General features: G+C 38.9%; 1 protein-coding gene across 1 annotated transcript in view; it reads left to right on the top strand.

Moving 5' to 3' along the window:
- The first annotated feature begins 916 nt into the window (after positions 1–916).
- The window catches only part of ccdc57 (coiled-coil domain containing 57), a 48,149-nt gene continuing 29,418 nt past the window's right edge, over positions 917–19,647 (top strand). The window contains exons 1-2 of the mRNA XM_069518092.1: positions 917–7,773; positions 8,223–8,372. Of these exons, the coding sequence (XP_069374193.1) occupies positions 7,310–7,773; positions 8,223–8,372 (614 nt within the window). The 5' untranslated portion in view covers positions 917–7,309. The remainder of the gene's footprint in view (positions 7,774–8,222; positions 8,373–19,647) is intronic.

Below are 19,647 nucleotides of genomic sequence, written 5' to 3'. Positions count from 1 at the left end.
ACATAGTCTCTATCTCTCTTTTATTTTTTCTCTCTCTATAATAATTATAATAATAATAATAATTATTATTATTATTATTTAATAATTGTAACCTTGTTACCAACATCTTCAAAGGCTTCACTCTTGGTCGCCTTATTGCCTCCTTGATACTCAGACTACTGACACATATACAAACCACGAAAATCAATAAACTTTTACAGGCCATGTCTTTCATTAAAATGAGGAATATACTTCGACACCGCCCCTGTCGGTGTAGCTTACCTGTTGTCTCACTGATGCTTCAATGACGCTCACACCCACATCTCGCAGTCGTCATTTTAAATGCGTCTAGAATAGCACTCAGAAAAGCGTTCACCTCCACTGATACCCAACAGTTCCCTTTAATTTATTCAAGCCGCACCTAATTGTTTACATGAATGTATTAGTCCCCGAAATATAAATGATTCTTGTCATCCAGAGTCATGAATTATACATGCGCAGTTTTTGTGTAATGCTAGCAACTCACAGACAAATAAACAAACAAACAAATGCCGATGAAAATATTTAACCACTTAGAAAGTCGTAGAATGAAAGAAAATATATTTTACGGTACGACCGTAGACTGTATATGGTAGGAGCCTGTGGGTAGCACACGGAACCATTGTCTGTCTCAGTAGCAGAAGGACTGATTTTCAGACGTACGGTTTCCAAGGATACATTTCCATCACATAACGACTCACCAGGTTTTAGTTAAGGTCGACTTCAGCTTGTTAAATTATATTTATTGTTAACAGTTTAATTTGTTCGATCGGGACTTGTTATATTGACTGGGAAGTATACAGACTTGGTTTGGAAACAGTGCTAAGTTTCATGCTACCACTGCTTAGTTTACCAGCGCAACAAAGGCGGAAGCTGCTCACGGTAGGCTACCTAATTACTTTGTTTTGCCTTTGTGTGCGTGTGAGTAAAAGTGTGGGTGCACGCCGTGCTCGTGTGCGCATATTGTACGCAAGAGTCTAATCTTTTGAAATCAAACAATGAACTCTGGTGATTTAGGGCAGCTGACTGTAACCGGTCACATGAACTCAGAGACAAAATGAATGACTCATAATGAGTTCAAACCAAATGGGATTTATTGTTTAACGTTAGTACCATTACTCTGAGTCTACACATTTAATTTTCCCATTTTGATGCAGCCTTCACAGCAACTTTAGAAACTCTTCAATGCAGTGATGGAAGATACCAATAATTACTTAAATATCAAGTAATTTATTAATTTAACAAATAAAATAAGCTTTGGTTCATAGGCTGCAAAATTTCAAAAGAAAAAACTCAGAGGGTTTCTTCTATCAGTTGTTTATTTTCTTTCTTATGATGTTTTTTTATTCTCTTGTGAGTTAAAACTTGCAAACTGACCCATGGACAATGATTTGCAGCACAGTAGGGTACTGCATAAGAAGTGTACTGGATAAAACAAGATTATAGGCAACAAAATAAACCTATAAACAACATTTTAGAAAATGCACCAACTAATAGCATTAATTGGGTTTTGGGGCATTTTGGCTGTATAATTAGTATAAAATAATATTTATATAATATATAAAATATATATTCTGCCCCTAAAGCAAGATTTGAGATTAAAAGATGCCTTACCAATTACAATTGAAAGATCCATCCATCAGGGATGGCCCCTCTCTCCAACCCTTTTTGCAATTTACATAGAATTTCTGGCACATGTAATGACAGAAAACTGATAACAGGGAATATAAAATAGTGTCGGATGGTGAGGATGATTTGCGTTACATAAATTATCTAGATGTCTGCCTGAATATCCATATCTTAGCCTGCAAGATCTTCTTTACACATTCAGTCTATATTAAGGATACAAATTAATATTTGCTTACCATTCATCACCTGAGCTTAACCCTCAGCACTCCAGGGCTCTTTTGGCTATTTTGTCTGTTTTTAATGCTTTTGAATATGTCCTTATATACCATATAACACATTTTACCATGCTATTATTTGATTTATTTTATTTTTTTTACAGTATTTAGATTACAAATGTAAAAGTAATTTAAATCCCCTGATTGTGGAATGCAGTAGCAAGTACATTTCTCCAGTTACATATGGTTTTCTCCAAGTATATTCTTTATTTTAAAACATCAACTGATTAGGAGAGATTGCATCCATCCCACGTTGGATGGAGAAGCTCTCATATCTAGAAATATGACAACCTTTGTTAGACAGTCCATACCTTGACAATCCAGAGTTGAGACCAGGAGGCAGAGAGACAGTCTTACAAGCTTCTCTGTGTGTCTATTTGAGCAGTCACCCTCACAATATACCTCACAATATCCTATAGAAACTGTGTCTGCCCCCTGACCACCTAAATTAATTTAATCAAAAGTGAGGGAGAGTAATACATTCAAACCTAAATGTTAACACAAACCAAAAAACAGAAGTATAAAATGCGGTTTATTAAATATTAGGTCACTTAATCCAAAATACTTACTTATGAATGATCTGATTACTGATCATCAAATTGGTCTATTATGTCTAACTGAAAACTGGCTGCAAAGTGGTGAATATGTAGGTTTAACTGAAGCGACGCGCCCCACCCATACTAATACCCGTATTCCTTGAAGCACGGGCAGAGGTGGAGGGGTTGCAGCAATCTCTAAATCTGACTTATCTATCAACCCTCGAAAGAAAGATAATTATAACTCCTTTGAAAATCTCATAATCAGCCTCATTCATCCAAGCCTGAAATCACATAAACAAATTCATCTAGTTATAATTATATCGTCCGCCTGCCCCTTACTCTGAATTCTCTGAATTTCTATCAGAACTAGTTCTTAGGACAGATAAAATCATTATGGTTGGTGATTTCAACATTCATGTAGATGTTGCCAACGACAGCCTTAGTTCAGCTTTCAAATCAATAATAGACTCGATTGGTTTCACTCAACGTGAATAAAACCACTCACTGTTGAAATCACACTCTTTATCTTGTTCTGACATATGGCATAGACATTGAAAATGTAGTAATATTTCCCCAAAACCCTCTTCTGTCTGACCATTTTTTAATTGCATTTGAATTTAGAATTATTGACTACACTGATTCTGGACAGAAATTCTATTATAGTCGGTGTTTAAACAAACTTAAAGAACTGCTTCCTTCTACACTTACTCACACTCATGTGTCAGTACAATACAGTACAATAAGAAAGTTATCAAAACTTTACTCCCACACTAGTTGATAACTTTGTTAATAGTACAGCAGCCTCATAAAAAAAAAACCCTTGACACTTTCGCCCCGCAAAAAAAAAAGAAGGTAAATCAGAGGAGATTAGCTCCATGGTATAATTCTCAAACACGTGTTTAAACAGACATCACGGAAGCTAGAGAGGAAGTGGTGTTCCACCAATCAATATGACTTTCACCTTGCCTGGAAGGATAACCTGATGAATTACAAGAAAGCACTTAGAAATGCCAGAACCTCTTATTATTCATTATTTATAGAAGAAAATAAGAACAACCCCAGGCTCCTATTCAGCACTGTAGCCAGGCTGACAGAAGGTCACACCTGTACTGACCCATCTATCCCTCTAACCCTAAGAAGCAATGATTTCATGAACTTTTTCACAAATAAAATTATAACTGTATAACCACCTCCTCCCCATGAATAGCACAGATACATTGTTCTGTCCTGAAACCATAGACCCACCTGTAGAACCAGATTTATATTTGAACCACCTTCTATTGATCTTCCTGAACTGACCTCACTAGTTTCATCATCCAAACCAACAACTTGTCTAATAGACTCTGTACCAACTGTGATTACTTAGATAGTAATGTTTTGTTGGAAACATTTCAGTCACGATTTATAATCCATCAAAGCAGAAACAGCACTATTAAAAGTTACTAATGACCTTTTCAAGGCATCAGATGATGGACTTGTCTCTATACTCGTCCTGTTGGATTTTAGTGCAGCGTTTGACACCATAGATCATAAGATTCTGTAACAGAGACTGGAACAACATGTAGAGATTAAAGGAACAGCACTAGGCTGGTTTAAATCAGATTTATCAGATAGATTTAAATTGTTCATGTTAACAATGACCCCTCCATGCACATGCAAGTTAGTCATGGAGTCCCATAAGGTTCTGTCCTTGGACCGATACTCTTCACCTTATATATGCTCCCCTTAGGCAACATCATCAGAAAGCACCACATACACTTCCATTGCTACGTACACAACACCCAGCTGTTCATTTCTTTGAAGCCTGGTGAATCTAATCACTTAGTTCAACTTCAGGAATGTTTCAAGAACATCAAGGCCTGGATGACCCAAAACCTCTTACTTCTAAATTCAGACAAAACTGAGGTTGTTGTAATTGGACTTAAACATCTCAGAGAAACACTGTCTGACCAGATGGTCACCTTGGATGGTATAACTCTTGTATAAAAAATTATGAAACTGTAAACAGGAAAATGAAAGAAGATCTTAGGACATGGTCAACATCCCCACTACATTTTTGTTCAATAATAGAAATTGTGAAGTTGTCTATTTTACCTAGACTGTTTATTTGCCACTATTAGTTAAAGCCCTAATCAGACAGGGATGGGATGAACAAATTTCACAATTCATTTGAAATGACTGCAGTGCCCATTGTATACATGCCTGTTTGCTTGGCTTGTGATAATGCTCCGGAGCCTACTTCAGAATGATTCCTTGTCATCAGTGTTGTGGATCAGTGGTCAACTCATTAGTGAAGAAAGCATTCAGGAGCCCTTTGATGTCTTATGCTGAAAAATTTATTGAAGCTTGGCCAAGGAGAAAATCAGAATTCGTCCACACGTCTGTGCATGATGTTCTCTCATATTCTGAAGTCTGCTTTCCTGCAGTCATACTTTAAACCCCAACAGATAATTTAATCTATGGGTGTGCTAGTTCCTAAACAATCAAATGTATTTTCTAATTATGGAAACAGTATTGCCTGCTTACGCAGTTTCATATCTGTGATGTCTAGGGAGTGAAGCCTTTGACCTTTGCCAAGCTCTCACAGTTCCCAAACACAACAGCCCCCCAGAAGGGACAAGAGACAGTGTCTATGAAACAAACAATTAGTAAGCTCTCCTTAGACAGGCCTACAAAGAGGAAGTGATTCTATGAATGTTGTTGCTATGATAGGATGTTGAGACAGACATGTTCAACTTGGTCTGCGGACTGCTCTACAGCACTGGTCGCCTCTTTATTGAATGTTTATTAATATTGAGCACCAAACTCTGCACTGTATTTCCTCTGGCAATTAACAATAGACATGACTAGTGTGAGGTCGATAAGAACAGTTTGTGTGATATGCATGCTACAAAGACAGACAGATGTTTGTTTGGTAGATGGTATTAGTACCAGCACGTTAACAAGAAGTAACAAGGGAGAAGGCATGTCTCTCCCTAATTATAGAGATTATTTCCTTTCTGGCCAGTTAAAAACAATAGTTCACTGGTGTGACAGTGGATATGATGCTTAATGAATGGAAATGGAAAGAGGATGTGGAGGAAACATGATGTGTAATCAACATTCAAAATAGATATGACATGAACATTTTAGCTATTAAAATATGCAATTTGAACTACTATGAAAGAAATTGGGATGCCAAAGAAATGGGGAAGAAAAAGAATTACAAGAATGGTAAAATAAATCAATATCTCACAAAACTAGAATTTCAATAATTAAGATATTTTTCTTATCTAAACCTTTATTTTTATCAACGGTTTTTCCTCCCGCAGACAGAACAATAAAGAAAATCCAAAATCATCAGAAGAACAACTAGAGAAGTTTCAAAGAGGAGACTTATGTACAATGATGAATGAGTAAAATTAGTATTATAAGAGTATTAAAGTGCCAGTGTGTAAGATTTGGATGAAAGGATGAAAATTAAATTGAATGTAAAATAATCCTTGGGATGTTTTCACTAATTTGTTTCATCTAAATTGTATGAATTGTACTTTTCTTAACTCTAGAATGGGGCCTTTATATTTAAATACTTACATCAAGGGGGTCCTCTCTACGGAGGCCGCCATGTTTTTTACAGTTGTTCAAACTCTACAAAGTAGACACCTTCTGAGTTTTTATGACAACTGAAGGCTTCCACAGGTTCTCTGTCATATTTGTAAGGGGAGGGTGAGGTGAGGGGTGTTCAGCTGCAACATGAAACTTCACCACTATATGTTAAAAAAATTCTACACACTGTACCTTTAAAAGAAAAGCAATGTGGATTGGTGAAGTGTTGAGCTTGACCAAAAAGAAAGTATGAGCAATTAATTCCATACCATCTCCAAACTAGTATATAGTAATTTTATTAATGATTTTAAACACCTAAATATCCATATTTTTCTTTATGTATGTTATAGTTCTCTGTGACTAAATTAAATAAAGTCTGAGAGTCTAAAAAGGAAAGCAGATGTGAGGGAATCTCAGTACAAGCAATGATTAGAGATCACAAATTTGCATTAACTTATCAAGACCATATGAATCACGTCATCTAATTTAACCTACACACTTGGTTTAATGCTGTAAAACAATAACATTTTTGGACTGTAATGGAAATTTTGTCATTTGTGGATGTGATATTGCATGAGCAGATGTGTATGTGGAAGACAGACCAAATTGAATCTGAAAAGGCAACGAAATTGCCACCACAGGACACAGTTAACTCAGATGCCCAGCATATGATACAGAATTCAAACCAAATTGGATAATAAATAAGATAAGATAATAAGTAACAAATAACAAAAATACAAGTAAAATAAGGAAGCATGCAATGGTCTAAAAAAATGAATGGAATATAAATAATATATATACAGTGCAAACACAATATATACAGTGTGAGATTCCACAATAGCCATGGCACAGGTAAAAATTGGAACTTAAAATTACTCTAAAATGCATAAATTGGTGTGTGTGGTCTACTGGGAGCATTTCTGGTTGTACACTCTTACTGCTGCAGGAAGGAACGACCTGGTGTGGATAGAAGAGCTAGTGCTGTGATGGCGTCCTGCCAGTGGTGGGACAGGTTGTCAATCAGCTTCGCCATTATTCTTTTCTGTCCCACAACCTCCACTGGGTCAAGGGGGTATCCCAGGACCGCGCTGCACCCCCTTCAGTCTATCCCATCACTTACTGTCAGCAGTTGAAATGCTGAAAACGTGTGAAACAATTTTCTACATATTGTTCTATGTATTGGTGGGAATTTGGGTTGAAAAACCTCATTATTCCTAAAATGAAAACATATACGATTAACAAATCATACATCATGAATCATGAATGATCATGATTATGAATCCTGATGCAGTCAATTTAACTACAATGTCCTGGCTTTGCATGTGGCAGGTGAACTGCGTATGCAGAAATTTTGGGCATTTTTATGTGACCTGTCCGGGTTGTCTGTTCGTCTGTATCTATAAGATAAGAGATTACTTTTATTGTCATGTTGCATGCAGTCCAAACACAATTGAAATGTATCTTGCTCTCCCTCAGATCACACACACACACACACACAACACATGCATTACAGAGGGGGAGCAGGGCAGCCATTATACAGCGGCCATAGAACAGTTGGAGGTTTGGTGCCTTGCTCAGGTGCACCTCGGCAGCTCTGGAGGCGAGCTGGCAGCTCACCAGTTTGCTTACTTGGTCCAGCGGGGGACTCAAGCCGGCGACCCTCCAGTTCCCAGGACGGCTCTCCCAGGACTGCGCCATCGCGCCACCGCTGCCCCCGATCTACATATGTATGTCTCATTCTCGTTAACGTGATAGGTCAAGAATGCCCTGAGGGAATATCTTCCAATTTGGCACAAACATTTTTCACTTGGATTCAAGGATTAACTGATATTTATTTTTATTTGATAGCAGTCATTGGGATTTCGAATTATGTTTACTTCTAGCACAGAACCTAAATGTTTGGATTTAACCCAGGGTGTCTATAATCTTTGTTTCCTGGCTACTGATAGGGGTGCATATGAATATAGAGCTCAGTGACATGATGATTCTTACTGCAATACACCTTTGGAGTTACTTTTAACTTTCCCCCAAAAATGTTTATGTGCACAGGCTTTTGTGCTCAACAAAAGGACAAAAGCATCAATTTATGTACATTGTTACAATTGCAACAAGAAAAAAAGCTCAAATTAACCAGAATAATTTGTTTTTGGTAACATATATTGTGGTTCAATCCCAGGACCAGCATGCAGCCAGATGGGGACAGTGGACTGAATCTGGAAGCCCAGCTGGCACATAAAGAAAGAGAGCAGAAGGAACTTCAAGCTGTAAGGGTTCATCAGCTGGAGAGTTCCCTCAAAAAGGCCCAGGAGGAGTGCTCCACCCTCAGGTATACATCCACCTTATTTCAAAGTAACAGTGAATGTTATATGAATGTCAAGGTACATTTTAAGAATTCCAACAGACCCCAGTCTCCATCATTGACTGATGCCACTCAGAAGGGAATAAATATTGCTGTTTGGTAGGGCTGAATGTCAACATTGTTCGCCTGATGCGATTTCAGTTCCAAAGGTTCATTATCAGTTTATTTGTCTCTGATTCTAGATTCTTCAATTACTTTAGAAAAAAAACAATTTCACATCACAGGACATTGTCTTGAATTTATCCTGGCATCAACTACATGAGCAAACATTTGGGGAAATATAACCCTCAAAGAAACCATAGTGATTGTGCTAATAATGCATATTTTTAAAATGAATTTAGTGTGTGACAGAAACTCAATGTCTGCTCACTAATTTAGTGGCACTGTTTGTGTTGACAAAACATCAATCTTATATCTTCAGACAACTGTTGGCTGGTGCTGATTCCCTGGCAGGAAGTGAATAGAATCAATACACTGTTAAGTCAATTTCTTCTGCTTCACAAATCATAGCCTGAGATATCTGTTCAACAAACACAACACAAACAAGATCAGATCAGTTGAACCAGGGAGAGTTGACTGGCACAACTGAGGTTAGTTGGCCAATAACCCTCCCTGGATTTAAAAGGCAGGATTTGAGCACATGAGAGAAGCTCATGAAGAGAAGAGTGACTGAATAGAGCCCAGCTGCAACACATTTATGTTTGGTTTAATTTATGTTGGTGCTTGTTCACCAAATAAATATGCTGAAAAGTGAATGGTTTCCCTCTGGCTGTTGTTGGGAGACACCGGTGGCAATGTCCTTTGCCACAATCTGTTAATACATTCAAATCAGTTCATTTAAATTGTATTTGTATAGCATCAGATTACAACATACATCATCTCCAGGAACTTTACATAGTAAATTCAAAGCCTTGCAATATTAGAGGAACCCAACAGTTTCTACAATGAGCAAACAATTGGTGACAGTCACATTTCTGTCGGAAAGTTTCAGTCATTTGGTGAAAGAAGGCAGTCCTAGAAATTTGTTGTTAGTAAGAATCAAAGGACAAATCAGGATCAGAGAGTTGTGGTTTAGTTTAATCCGGACCCAAAAGCAGACACAGAGATGGATAGGTTGTGAATGATGAGTTTTTGATCTAGTCTACTAAATCTAGAATTTAGTCTGCTTTGGTAGGCAGATGACAGGCTTGTGGCTGGCTGAGGGTGAGCAGGAGACTCTGTGAGCTGCAGTAAAGACAGGCGAGTTGGCTCTGGCGATCCTGAGACTCAAGGAAAAAATAGGATTAGTTAGATCCACTAGAAGCACACAAAAATACTTTCTCTGAGAGTGTATACCACTGAGGTGACTGACAATCTGGCCACGAGTGGAGAGAAGACCGGGGTTTTTGTACAGCAGTTGATTATGTTGAGATCAGGTGTGTAAAACTCACACCAGGGGTGGGGACTGCGCCCACCAACACACACTCACACATGCACATACAGGGAAGGAGGAGAAAAGGACAACACAGAGAACAGGGAAAATCAATCCTGATAATGTTTCCTAGTGGAAGCATATATAATCAGAAAATAGTGGGCCGTGCACAGAACCCTGAGGAACACTGTGGTTACCTTTGGTGCGCACAGAGGGAGGTTGGATATTGGTCTGTAGTTGGCTAAAACCTCCGGGTCCAGGGTAGTTGTTTTGAGAAAGGGTTTGACTACAGCTACTGTGGTACATATCCTGATGATAATGATAGATTGATTGTATGAGGCAAAGTACTATTAATTAAGGGCAGCATTTCTTTAAGTAACTTGTAGGAATGAGATCTAAGATACAAGTTGTGGGTTTAGATGATTATTGGGGTCAGCTGATCAAGGGTGATCAGAAAGAAGCTGTCTAAGTAATTGGTAGGATTCTCAGCTGTTCCTAAGATTTCTGTGGTTGATGGTGCATTAGTGTCAACTAAGAGCAGGAGATGGTAAATTTCTTTTCTAATAGTTAGAATTTTATCGTTCAGTAAGTTCATAAAGATATTGCTTTTCAAGGAAGGAGGAATACTGGGTTCAATGGAGGTGTGACTCTCTGTCAGACTGGCTACAGTGCTGAAGAGAAACTTGGGGTTGTTTTTATTTTGCTCTATTGATGTGAAGTAGTAGGCAGCTCTTGCTCTGTATACCCTCATACTATCTATCCAGGATAGATGATTTTCAACACAGTTCTTAGAGCGCCACATCCTTTCTAGTTTTCTTGTTGCTTGTTTTAATTCGTGTTGAAATTGTACCATGGAGCTCATTTATTTGTTTTACATGCTTCTTTTTTAGAGGCGCTATGGAGTCTAATGTTATTCGTAGTGAGTTTAAAGAGCTATCAACAAGATGGTCAATCTCAGTGGAGCTAGGGACCATCATTATTGTTGTCAACATTAATAATGTCACCAACTATAATACCTTTATCTCTTTTTAGGACTTTTCAGAATAAGCCCCAGTAGCACGGTTTAACTACAGCAAATATGACCGGCTGTTGTGATTTCTTGGATAGGTGTGGAAGACAAAGAACAAGACTTTCAAATGAGTTATAGCTTAGTTTAGGTTTAGGATGGATAATTGATGGACTGGAGTTAAAAATAGCAGTGTAGAGTCTCGAGGAATGTGTGTACTTATATGATCGGGATGAGTAGATTCATTTAGGCTGACATATTTTTCAGGATGCAGCTAGGTCTCATTGAGGGACAATAAATCAACATTGTGATCTGAGACTAATTCATTAACTAAAACAGCTTTTGGTGACAATGATCTTATGTTTAAGAGTCCACATGTAATTGTCTCGCTTTGTTGCATTGTTGCAAGGGTTTAATTTGTATTTATTTTTTGCATGGAATTATCCCTCTGTTATTGTTTGATTAAAATTATTTTAATGGGACAGGGGGCAGACACAGTCTCTATGGGCATGTGGTTGTGTGACTGATCCAAAGGGAGTGAAGTGTGTAGAACTGCAGCTCTGCGTCCTGGTCCCAATCCTGGGTGGTCATTTTGAACTGAGTTATATTCCTAGATAAGAGAGCTGCTCCGTCCCAAGTGGGATGAATGCTGTCTCTCCTCACGAGAACAGGTTTCCTCCAACACGTTTGCCAATTGTCTACAAAGCCCATACCGTTTGCAGGACACCACCTCAACAGCCAGCGGTTAAATGACAACAAAAAAATAAAATAAAAAAGGTAATGATGTCTGATCTACTGAGCAGGATACATGGCTTTCATAGCACTGCCATACAAGCCAGTAACCAGTCAGATTTACCGTCAGGCTCTTTCAAAGTTATTGTGATTGATAGGCTGAAACACTTGATGACACCAAGATACAATTGAAGATATTATTTTTATTAGAACAACCAGTCCCAAAAAATGTACCTGAATTGAATACCTTTTATTATAATTTATTCTTCTTCCTGCCATGGATTTTTTTTGTGAAGCACTTTGCAACTTTGTTTAGTTAATTGCTATACAAATACAGTTATTATTATTATTATTATTATTATTATAACATGTGGCTAAACATGTCGTCACTGGTCGTATTAGGAAGAGGTTGCTGCCAACGTAAATTACGATCTTACTATATTTACATTTAGCTTTAGCCAGCAGCTTCAGTTTGGATTTGAAATGTGAGGGATACTCTCCCAGGACGGACAGAAGTGCAATATATTCCATGTGTAATGAGTATTTACAACATTGATTAGAATAAACAGTTTGTAGCAGTAATGACAAATGAATTGAGTTCATGTCAAGAGTGTCTACTTAAGCTTTTAAGAGATGAGTGGTGTCAGAACCAGATGCAGACACAGAAGCAGCCAGAGGAGAGGAAATCTTGTGCACCTCCACTTGACTTGGAATCAGACATGGGGCATCTACACTATAATGCCATACAGTGTGGCTCAGGTCACATTTTTTTCTCTCAACCCCCTTCCAAGCCAGAGAGAAAACGAACTGACCTGAACGTAACAGGCATTCTGTTTTTTTGTGTCCAAGCCTGACTCGACGACCCATGCATTACTGTCAGCTGCAATGAGACTGTTTTACCCTCTCCTTGACACTCATTGTGGTGGAAATCTTTGGTTAGAGAAATAAGATAAAGAACCTTAAGACAAAACTGTCTTCCTCAATTTATGTAAGCAGGAAATAGCTGTCGTCAGACAGTGGAAAACACCTTGAACTGTGCTTTCAGTGCAATAAGCACTAGCTCTGAGGGTCGCACAGGGTGAAGGAAAGTTAATGGAGTAGAAGGGCATTGAGTACAAAGTTTTCACAGACTTATTAATGAATTTGCACTTATAATTGCAAACAAACAACAATTTCAACATTATACACTTGTCTCTTATTCATACTTTGTCCACTCTTGTATTTAGTCTCTTGTTTGTCGACTTATTTGTCTATTATATTTACTACTTTATATTATAGTACATGTTTGTTACATACTATTTTTATTCTTCGAATCTGTTTTATTGCAACATCACCATATTAGCAATGCCCTTGACATGCTGCTGTAACAGAAGAATTTCCCACTTTGGGATCAATAAAGTATCTATCTATCTATCTATCTATCTATCTATCTATCTATCTATCTATCTATATAACTATCTATCCTTGCTTTCTCTTTTGGAGCGGTGGTGGAGGCTCAAATTTGTAATGCTCGTGTTTGTAGGGGCCAAGAAAGGGATTATTACTATCACGGTCAGTGACAGTAATACTCCCTTTACATACTTCTTCTCATTCTCCATCCATGCCGCATTTCCTGGAGAGATGGGGTCAGAAAGAAATGAATGAGCTTCACATTTTATCACAAAAACAGACTAAATGTCACGTTCTCAGGAGCAGGTGGACCCAAAAATGCAGAACGAGAAAGGTTTAACAAAAAAGTTTCCTTTAATCTCAGGTAGGTCTTTTACAGAGATCAGACTAAATCTAAATAACAGTTAACTCAAATGTTCTCAGCAAAAACAAGGTAGACACTAGAAGACACTGGAGAACTTACTTGGGGGAATGACGGACAACGACGGGGGGGGTGAGACATAGGACAACAACGAACCAACAGGAAGCACAGAGACTTAAATACACACTGAACTGATGACAAACTAGACACAGGTGGCACAGGACAAACCGGTGAAACTAAAGAAGGCAGGAAGTCTGGGTGGAAAACACACAAGGAGCAGAAACTACAAAATAAAACAGGAAACAGAGTGGAACAAGGAAAACACCAGGAGCAAAACTACAACATGAAACTGAAAACTCAGAACACAAATCCAAACATAAGGAAAGCACAGGTAGACAAATATAGAAATGAGGAGTCCATAATTGAAATGAAACTCTCTTTTCATAAAAGAGGACAAAACACAAGAGTTATGACACTAAACCAGCAAAATGGCGTCCAGCAGAGTTTATACAAGAACATGGTGAGCAATAGGTTTACCAGATGAATTGAGAAAACAACGCCAAATGCATATCTGGAATCGGTTTAGATATCAAAATGATTTTTCTTAGCTAACTTGCATTCTTCAGTGAGGGCTACCAACTCAACAGCTTGGTCAGAGAAATGTGAAGGAGGTTGCCCACACATCAGAGTCTTTTGTAGAGTTACAACTGCAAATACATCTTTGTTTTTACCACTCTCTGGATCTCGAGCAGCTGAACCATCATCAAAAAAGTACACTGGGGTATCAGTCAAGTCAGGTCTGGGTGTGCAATCTCTAAAACATACTAAAACATCAATACAGTTGTGGAGGTCTCCGTCATCTGCAGTCGGGAGTGGCATAGCTGGATTAAGCATGTTACATCTTTTCACCATGATGTTAGGCATTTCTAGAAGTGTAATGTGATATCTTAGCCATTATGTGGAGACAAATGGGACGTATTCTGTACATCTGTGCAACAGCATGGGGAACCAAGAGTGTGTGGTCAGAATCACCCACCATGTATTTGGAGGCTAGCCTTGGTTTCTCTGCTGCTGCCACTGCTCTGAGACAGAGGGGCAGCTTAGTGGGGTTGACAAAACACAGATGTCATAAAACCTTCTTTGTGATCAGAAAATAATGACAATGATAGATCAGGTCTAAGCAAACCAAGTGTGGGAGCCTGATTTAGTGCACCTGTTGCACACGCAGAGACAAAATACACTGCCAGGAGTGCATGAGTTATCACGGGGGTTCAGGCTTTATTCTCTGTAACACAGAACATTTTCATTAACATCAGCCTGTTGCTACATGTGAGCTAAGTGTGGGACAGTCCTCTAGTCAGTAGCTTGACCACACCTTGAGGACCCCAGGGGTGTCATAAGGTGCCTGTCCATATATCACCCTTTCTGACCATGTTAATGCCTATAATAATATGCAAACAGTGTTTATATTCTTTCAAGTGTCGATCAGGTAATAACAAATACAAATAATATATAATTGCAGAAATAATGTCTGGCAATCAGAGTAGTAGTATGGGGGGGAGCTGCTGTTGCTGCTCCAATCACTATGGGTCCCACACACCTTTTAAATCTTCAAATGCCTTTTCTGCTTTAGATCAGACTGTCATGAGTGCTCAGGAGTTTACCATGGACCATGGTTGAGAGAGAAGCTTCTCTTTCTGAGTAATTTGGAATCCACTGTCGACAGCAGTGTTGTGCCAGTTCACACTTTATGAACTAGTTCAAAGTTCAGTTCATGCAGATGAAAATGAACTAGTTCATGTTCATAGTTCACGGTTCTAAAAATGAATTTGTTCACAATACTTTGTTCCCTTATTATATGGATGATTTAGGTGACAAACTTACCATGTAATTAGTTATTAATCGATGGGGTCAGATCATGTCTGTGTATCACTGCAGTCATTTTAACACTGAGTCTTGACTGTGCGTCACATCTCTTGCACTGAGCGTGCACAAAATGTTGACGAGTCATTTTTCATGATGTTTAAATGCAGCCTCATAAACTCTAGAGCAAATCAAAAAAACACTAACTAAACTTCATGTACTAATCAGATCCTTATAACTTGTGATGAGTGTTGGTGTTATTAGTTAAAGTGAGAGCAGTTCAGCAGGAGAGTGGAGGAGAACACAGAAACTCCAGCTTGGTACAAACCAACTGCAGCTTCTGCTCTGATCATTGAGCAGATGCGGACCAGAGAAACTCAGTTTTTTACTGTTTCCACTGCTCTTCAACAAAGTCACTTACCGGCTGCTTCATGAGAAAGAGCTCTGACCTCTCACTGTGTGTGTGGACCGTGTGTGTGGAAGTGAACATGTTATGTTATGTAAACGTGTTCAATGAACAGCATGCACAACACTGGTCGGCAGTATGACATAATCCCCTAGAAATTCATCATTTGTTTCTTAGTGACAGCCCTCTGCTGTGATCTCATGTCCCAGATACTGTAAGTCACTTCCTGTTTGGCAATTGCAATTGCCTCCTCATATATCCTCATATAGGTTCAACAATCGACTGGAGCCTCCTTGGCAGGAAGTACAGTGGAAACTGGGGAAGCTGTGGCTATGAACCCCCATAGTTTAAGCACACCCTCTGCTCCCACTTTTTGAAAAAAGGAGCCACCGCATTTACTCATCCTGACCTCAATGCGACACTGAAGAGGAGTGTCATGTCTGCCAGGGATATTGGCTAGGCCTTTCCCAAGTCCTCAGACTCTATCTCTTCCACTCTCCCTCATCCACAGAGGATGTGTAGGGTGGGTTTAGCAGTTCTTCAAAGTGCTCTTTCCGCCACTTAAGAACTTCCTCAACTCCAACCGAAGTTCCTCCTCCACAGCCTCACCAAACTTCTCCTACACACAAATCTTTGCTTCTGCCCCTTTGGCCTCTTTATACTTGTCTGCTGCCCCGGGAAACTTCTTGGCCAAAAGAGCCCAGAAGACCTTCTTCTTCATCCTGATGACTTTCCTTATGGGTTTTTAGGTTGCCACCTCTACAGGAACTGACAACCTTCAATCAATCAAATATTATTTGTATAGCCCATATTCACAAATCACAATTTGTTTCATAGAGCTTAACAAAGTGCAACATCCTCTGCCCTTAATACTCAACAAGAGTAAGGAAAAACTATTAAAGAACCATTTTAACTGGGGAAAAAGAACGTAGAAACCTCAGAGTGCCACGTGTGAGGAATCCCTCTCCCAGGATAGACAGAAGTGCAAAAGATGTTGTGTGTAACTGAACGCATCAACAAAATAACAGTATTTACAACACTGATCTGAAGAAAGTCTGCCTATGTTTAAAGTATTTATACATAAGAAAATGCCTGATAGAGATGAAGGAAGCAGCAATGACAAATTATTACAAGTAATGGTATGTAAGATCAAGCAGCCACTGATCCACCACCAGGATCATGATCCATCACCACGATCAGCTGCACCATGATCAGGATCCACCACCATAATCAGATGCCACCATCATGATCCACAATCAGCTACCACTGCGATCATGATCCACCACCACTCTTTATGACAAGCTGCCAACACAATCATGATCCATGAGCCGCCATCACGATCTCTGATTTGCAATTCACCATCTATGGTCCATGATCATAATCTATGATCCAGCATCATGATCCATGATGTGGCCGCAGCAGCGATCCTGGTTCTGCAAATGATATAGCACAAGGACACGGAAGAAGAAGTAATTATAATCAAATTATGAAATAAATTATAAGTAATACGTATTGATTAGACATCAATATGATAAAGAGCAACAATATGAAAGAGAAGCTCCAGGTGTTATGTGTTTCCCCTGACAATCTAGGCCTATAACAGCATAACTAAGACCTGGTGTAAGACAGACCTGAACTAACTATAAGCTTTATCAAAAAGGAAGGTTTTAAGCCTACTCCTCTCCTGTGGAGAGCAACCTTGTAGGAATGGGATCTAAGCTACAACTTATGGGTTTAATCAATGGCATAATTGAAGTCAGCTGTTCAAGGGTGATTGGAGAGAAGCTGTCTTAATAATTATCAGGAGTCTCAGCTTTTCCTGAGATTTCTGTGCTTGTTGATGTATTAGCATCAATTGAGGGCAAGAGATGGTAGATTTTATTTCTAATTATTACATATTTTATCATTGAAGAAGCTTATAAAGACATTGCTATTCAGGGATGGAGGAATACTAGGTTCAAAGCACATGTGACTCTCTGAGTGATAGAAGGCAGCTCTTGCTTTGTGGGAGGCCTTCAGACGTGCTCCCGCTTCTGACAGTATTATAACAAGTTGTTATGGCGAAATGGAAGGTCATGGTCAGAAGAAAAGAAAAAGTGGAACAGAGGGAGAGAATTAAGATAATGCCCTCTAAATTCAGATCGATATTAAAAATAAACTACTGGTTTCACAATGACAGTTTGCCACCTCAGATTGTCACCCAAATACAATGAAAGACAACTCGATGTAGAATTTAGTAAAGTAAAAGCCCTTGGAAATATCGTATTTTTACTGATTTGGTTGTGGCAACAGAGAAGGAGATTCTTATTTCACTGGACGAAAATGACGTCATTCAAAAGATGGCAGATTTGTTTTACATTTGTGGTGTTAAGTGTAACGGTTGGACGGTGAATCCAGGGGCAGACACAGACAAGGACAGAGGAGTAGGGAAAGGTATTTTATTGCCAGGCTGAACTTCAGGCTGAGGCTTGAGTGATGGGGGTAAGGGTGGAAGGTCCAGAAGTTTGTCCCAGGCAGGAGGTGTGAGGCAGGGTTGCAGGATAGCAGGGTAGTTACGAGGGGAGGTGGCAAGGAGCAGGGACCGGACCCAGAACAGGAGGAGCTGGAAGGGAAATGGAAAACAGGATGAGGTCAGGCAATGGTTCAATTCTCTATATGATTTATAATAAATGGCAGGAAGCGTAGCAACACTAGCTGGTATATGTTTGATGCTTGATGACAGATGAGATGCAGCTGGTAAGGCTCTGCTTTGACTCCGGTGCACCTTTAGGTAATCACACACAGGAAGAACCACTCAGGGGGTGGTAGCCGGATAGCAATTCCCAGAATTAGAGGTAGAGGGCGTGGTAGGAGCAGTTCGAGGGGCAGATGTAACATGTGGTCACTCTGAGGTGACCTTTATGCTCTCCAGGGAAAACTCCAATATAGCGATCAGTCAGGGACTTGTTCCAGTCGGGTACCATTTACTTTCATAGCCTCCCCCTGCATTGTAGACAACAGTTAGCTTCACTTTCAGATCCATTTTCCATTAGAATCAAAATTTTAATCTGCTTCATTGGTCGAGTATGTTTAAATATTCAAAGAACTAAATCAAATAGATTCACTCATAAGAGGAACGTGTGAATGGTTTAAAATAATTTGTGGAATTCTGCAAGTTTCTAGTAATTTTCTCTTAATATTTAAAATACATTTATGAGAAATAAACTCCAGATTTATCACATAAGCCATGTATCCTGGCTTGCCAGTTCACTTAAACCTTTTATACATTTAAACACTTAAATTGACATATTTCCACAAAGCAACACCTGTTACACCATACAGTGTAATATCTATTGACATAAAATGATTTTTCAAGATCTCAGAAAGATGTTTTTAGCATCTCTATCTTTATGTTGGATCATTCTTCTTTATGTTTCAGAGCAGTGCTACTGTGCTCACATTTCATTAACAACAGTATCATTAATGGTGAATAGTATGTATATAGCACTTTTTTAGTCTTGATGACCACAGTTTTTGCTATTCATTCACATTCAAAAACTGCATCTATGTGCAGTATGTTCTCAATTTTGAACAAGAACACTTCAGCATGTAGAATGGGAAAGACAGGGGCTGAACCGCCGGCCCTCTGGAGAACGACCACTCTTTCCCTTGAGCCACAGCTGCTAAAAGTTACAGGTCCTTCATACCAGTTCTGACTAAGAAGATTTTGGTAGTCAAGAGTCAAGGTCACAGCAGCCTCACAAATATCTTAAGATCAGCTTTAGGGAATGTCTTTAAATTCTGTACAAAGATGAACTGATTCGATTTAACTGTCCGAAGTCACAAGATCAAAGTCACATGACCTCATATTCTTGTGAATGTGATATATCATAAATGCATTAAGGAAATTTCATCACATCTGACACAAACAATCACCAAGTATGATTTGATTAGATTTTAGTGGTCAAAGGTCAAGGTTATAATGACCTCAGACAGTGAATTTATTTGCCTTTTGAGTGCAATTTGTGGTGCAGAATAAAGTGCAATTTCAAGTTGATTATATCATCCACTAACCTGTTTTCTTGGAAGGCAGAC

The sequence above is a fragment of the Paralichthys olivaceus genome, chromosome 21 (assembly GCF_024713975.1).
Source record: "Paralichthys olivaceus isolate ysfri-2021 chromosome 21, ASM2471397v2, whole genome shotgun sequence".
Classification (NCBI taxonomy): domain Eukaryota; kingdom Metazoa; phylum Chordata; class Actinopteri; order Pleuronectiformes; family Paralichthyidae; genus Paralichthys; species Paralichthys olivaceus.
Note: the sequence above shows the minus strand (reverse complement) of the source record. Positions and strands in the feature narration are given on the sequence as shown.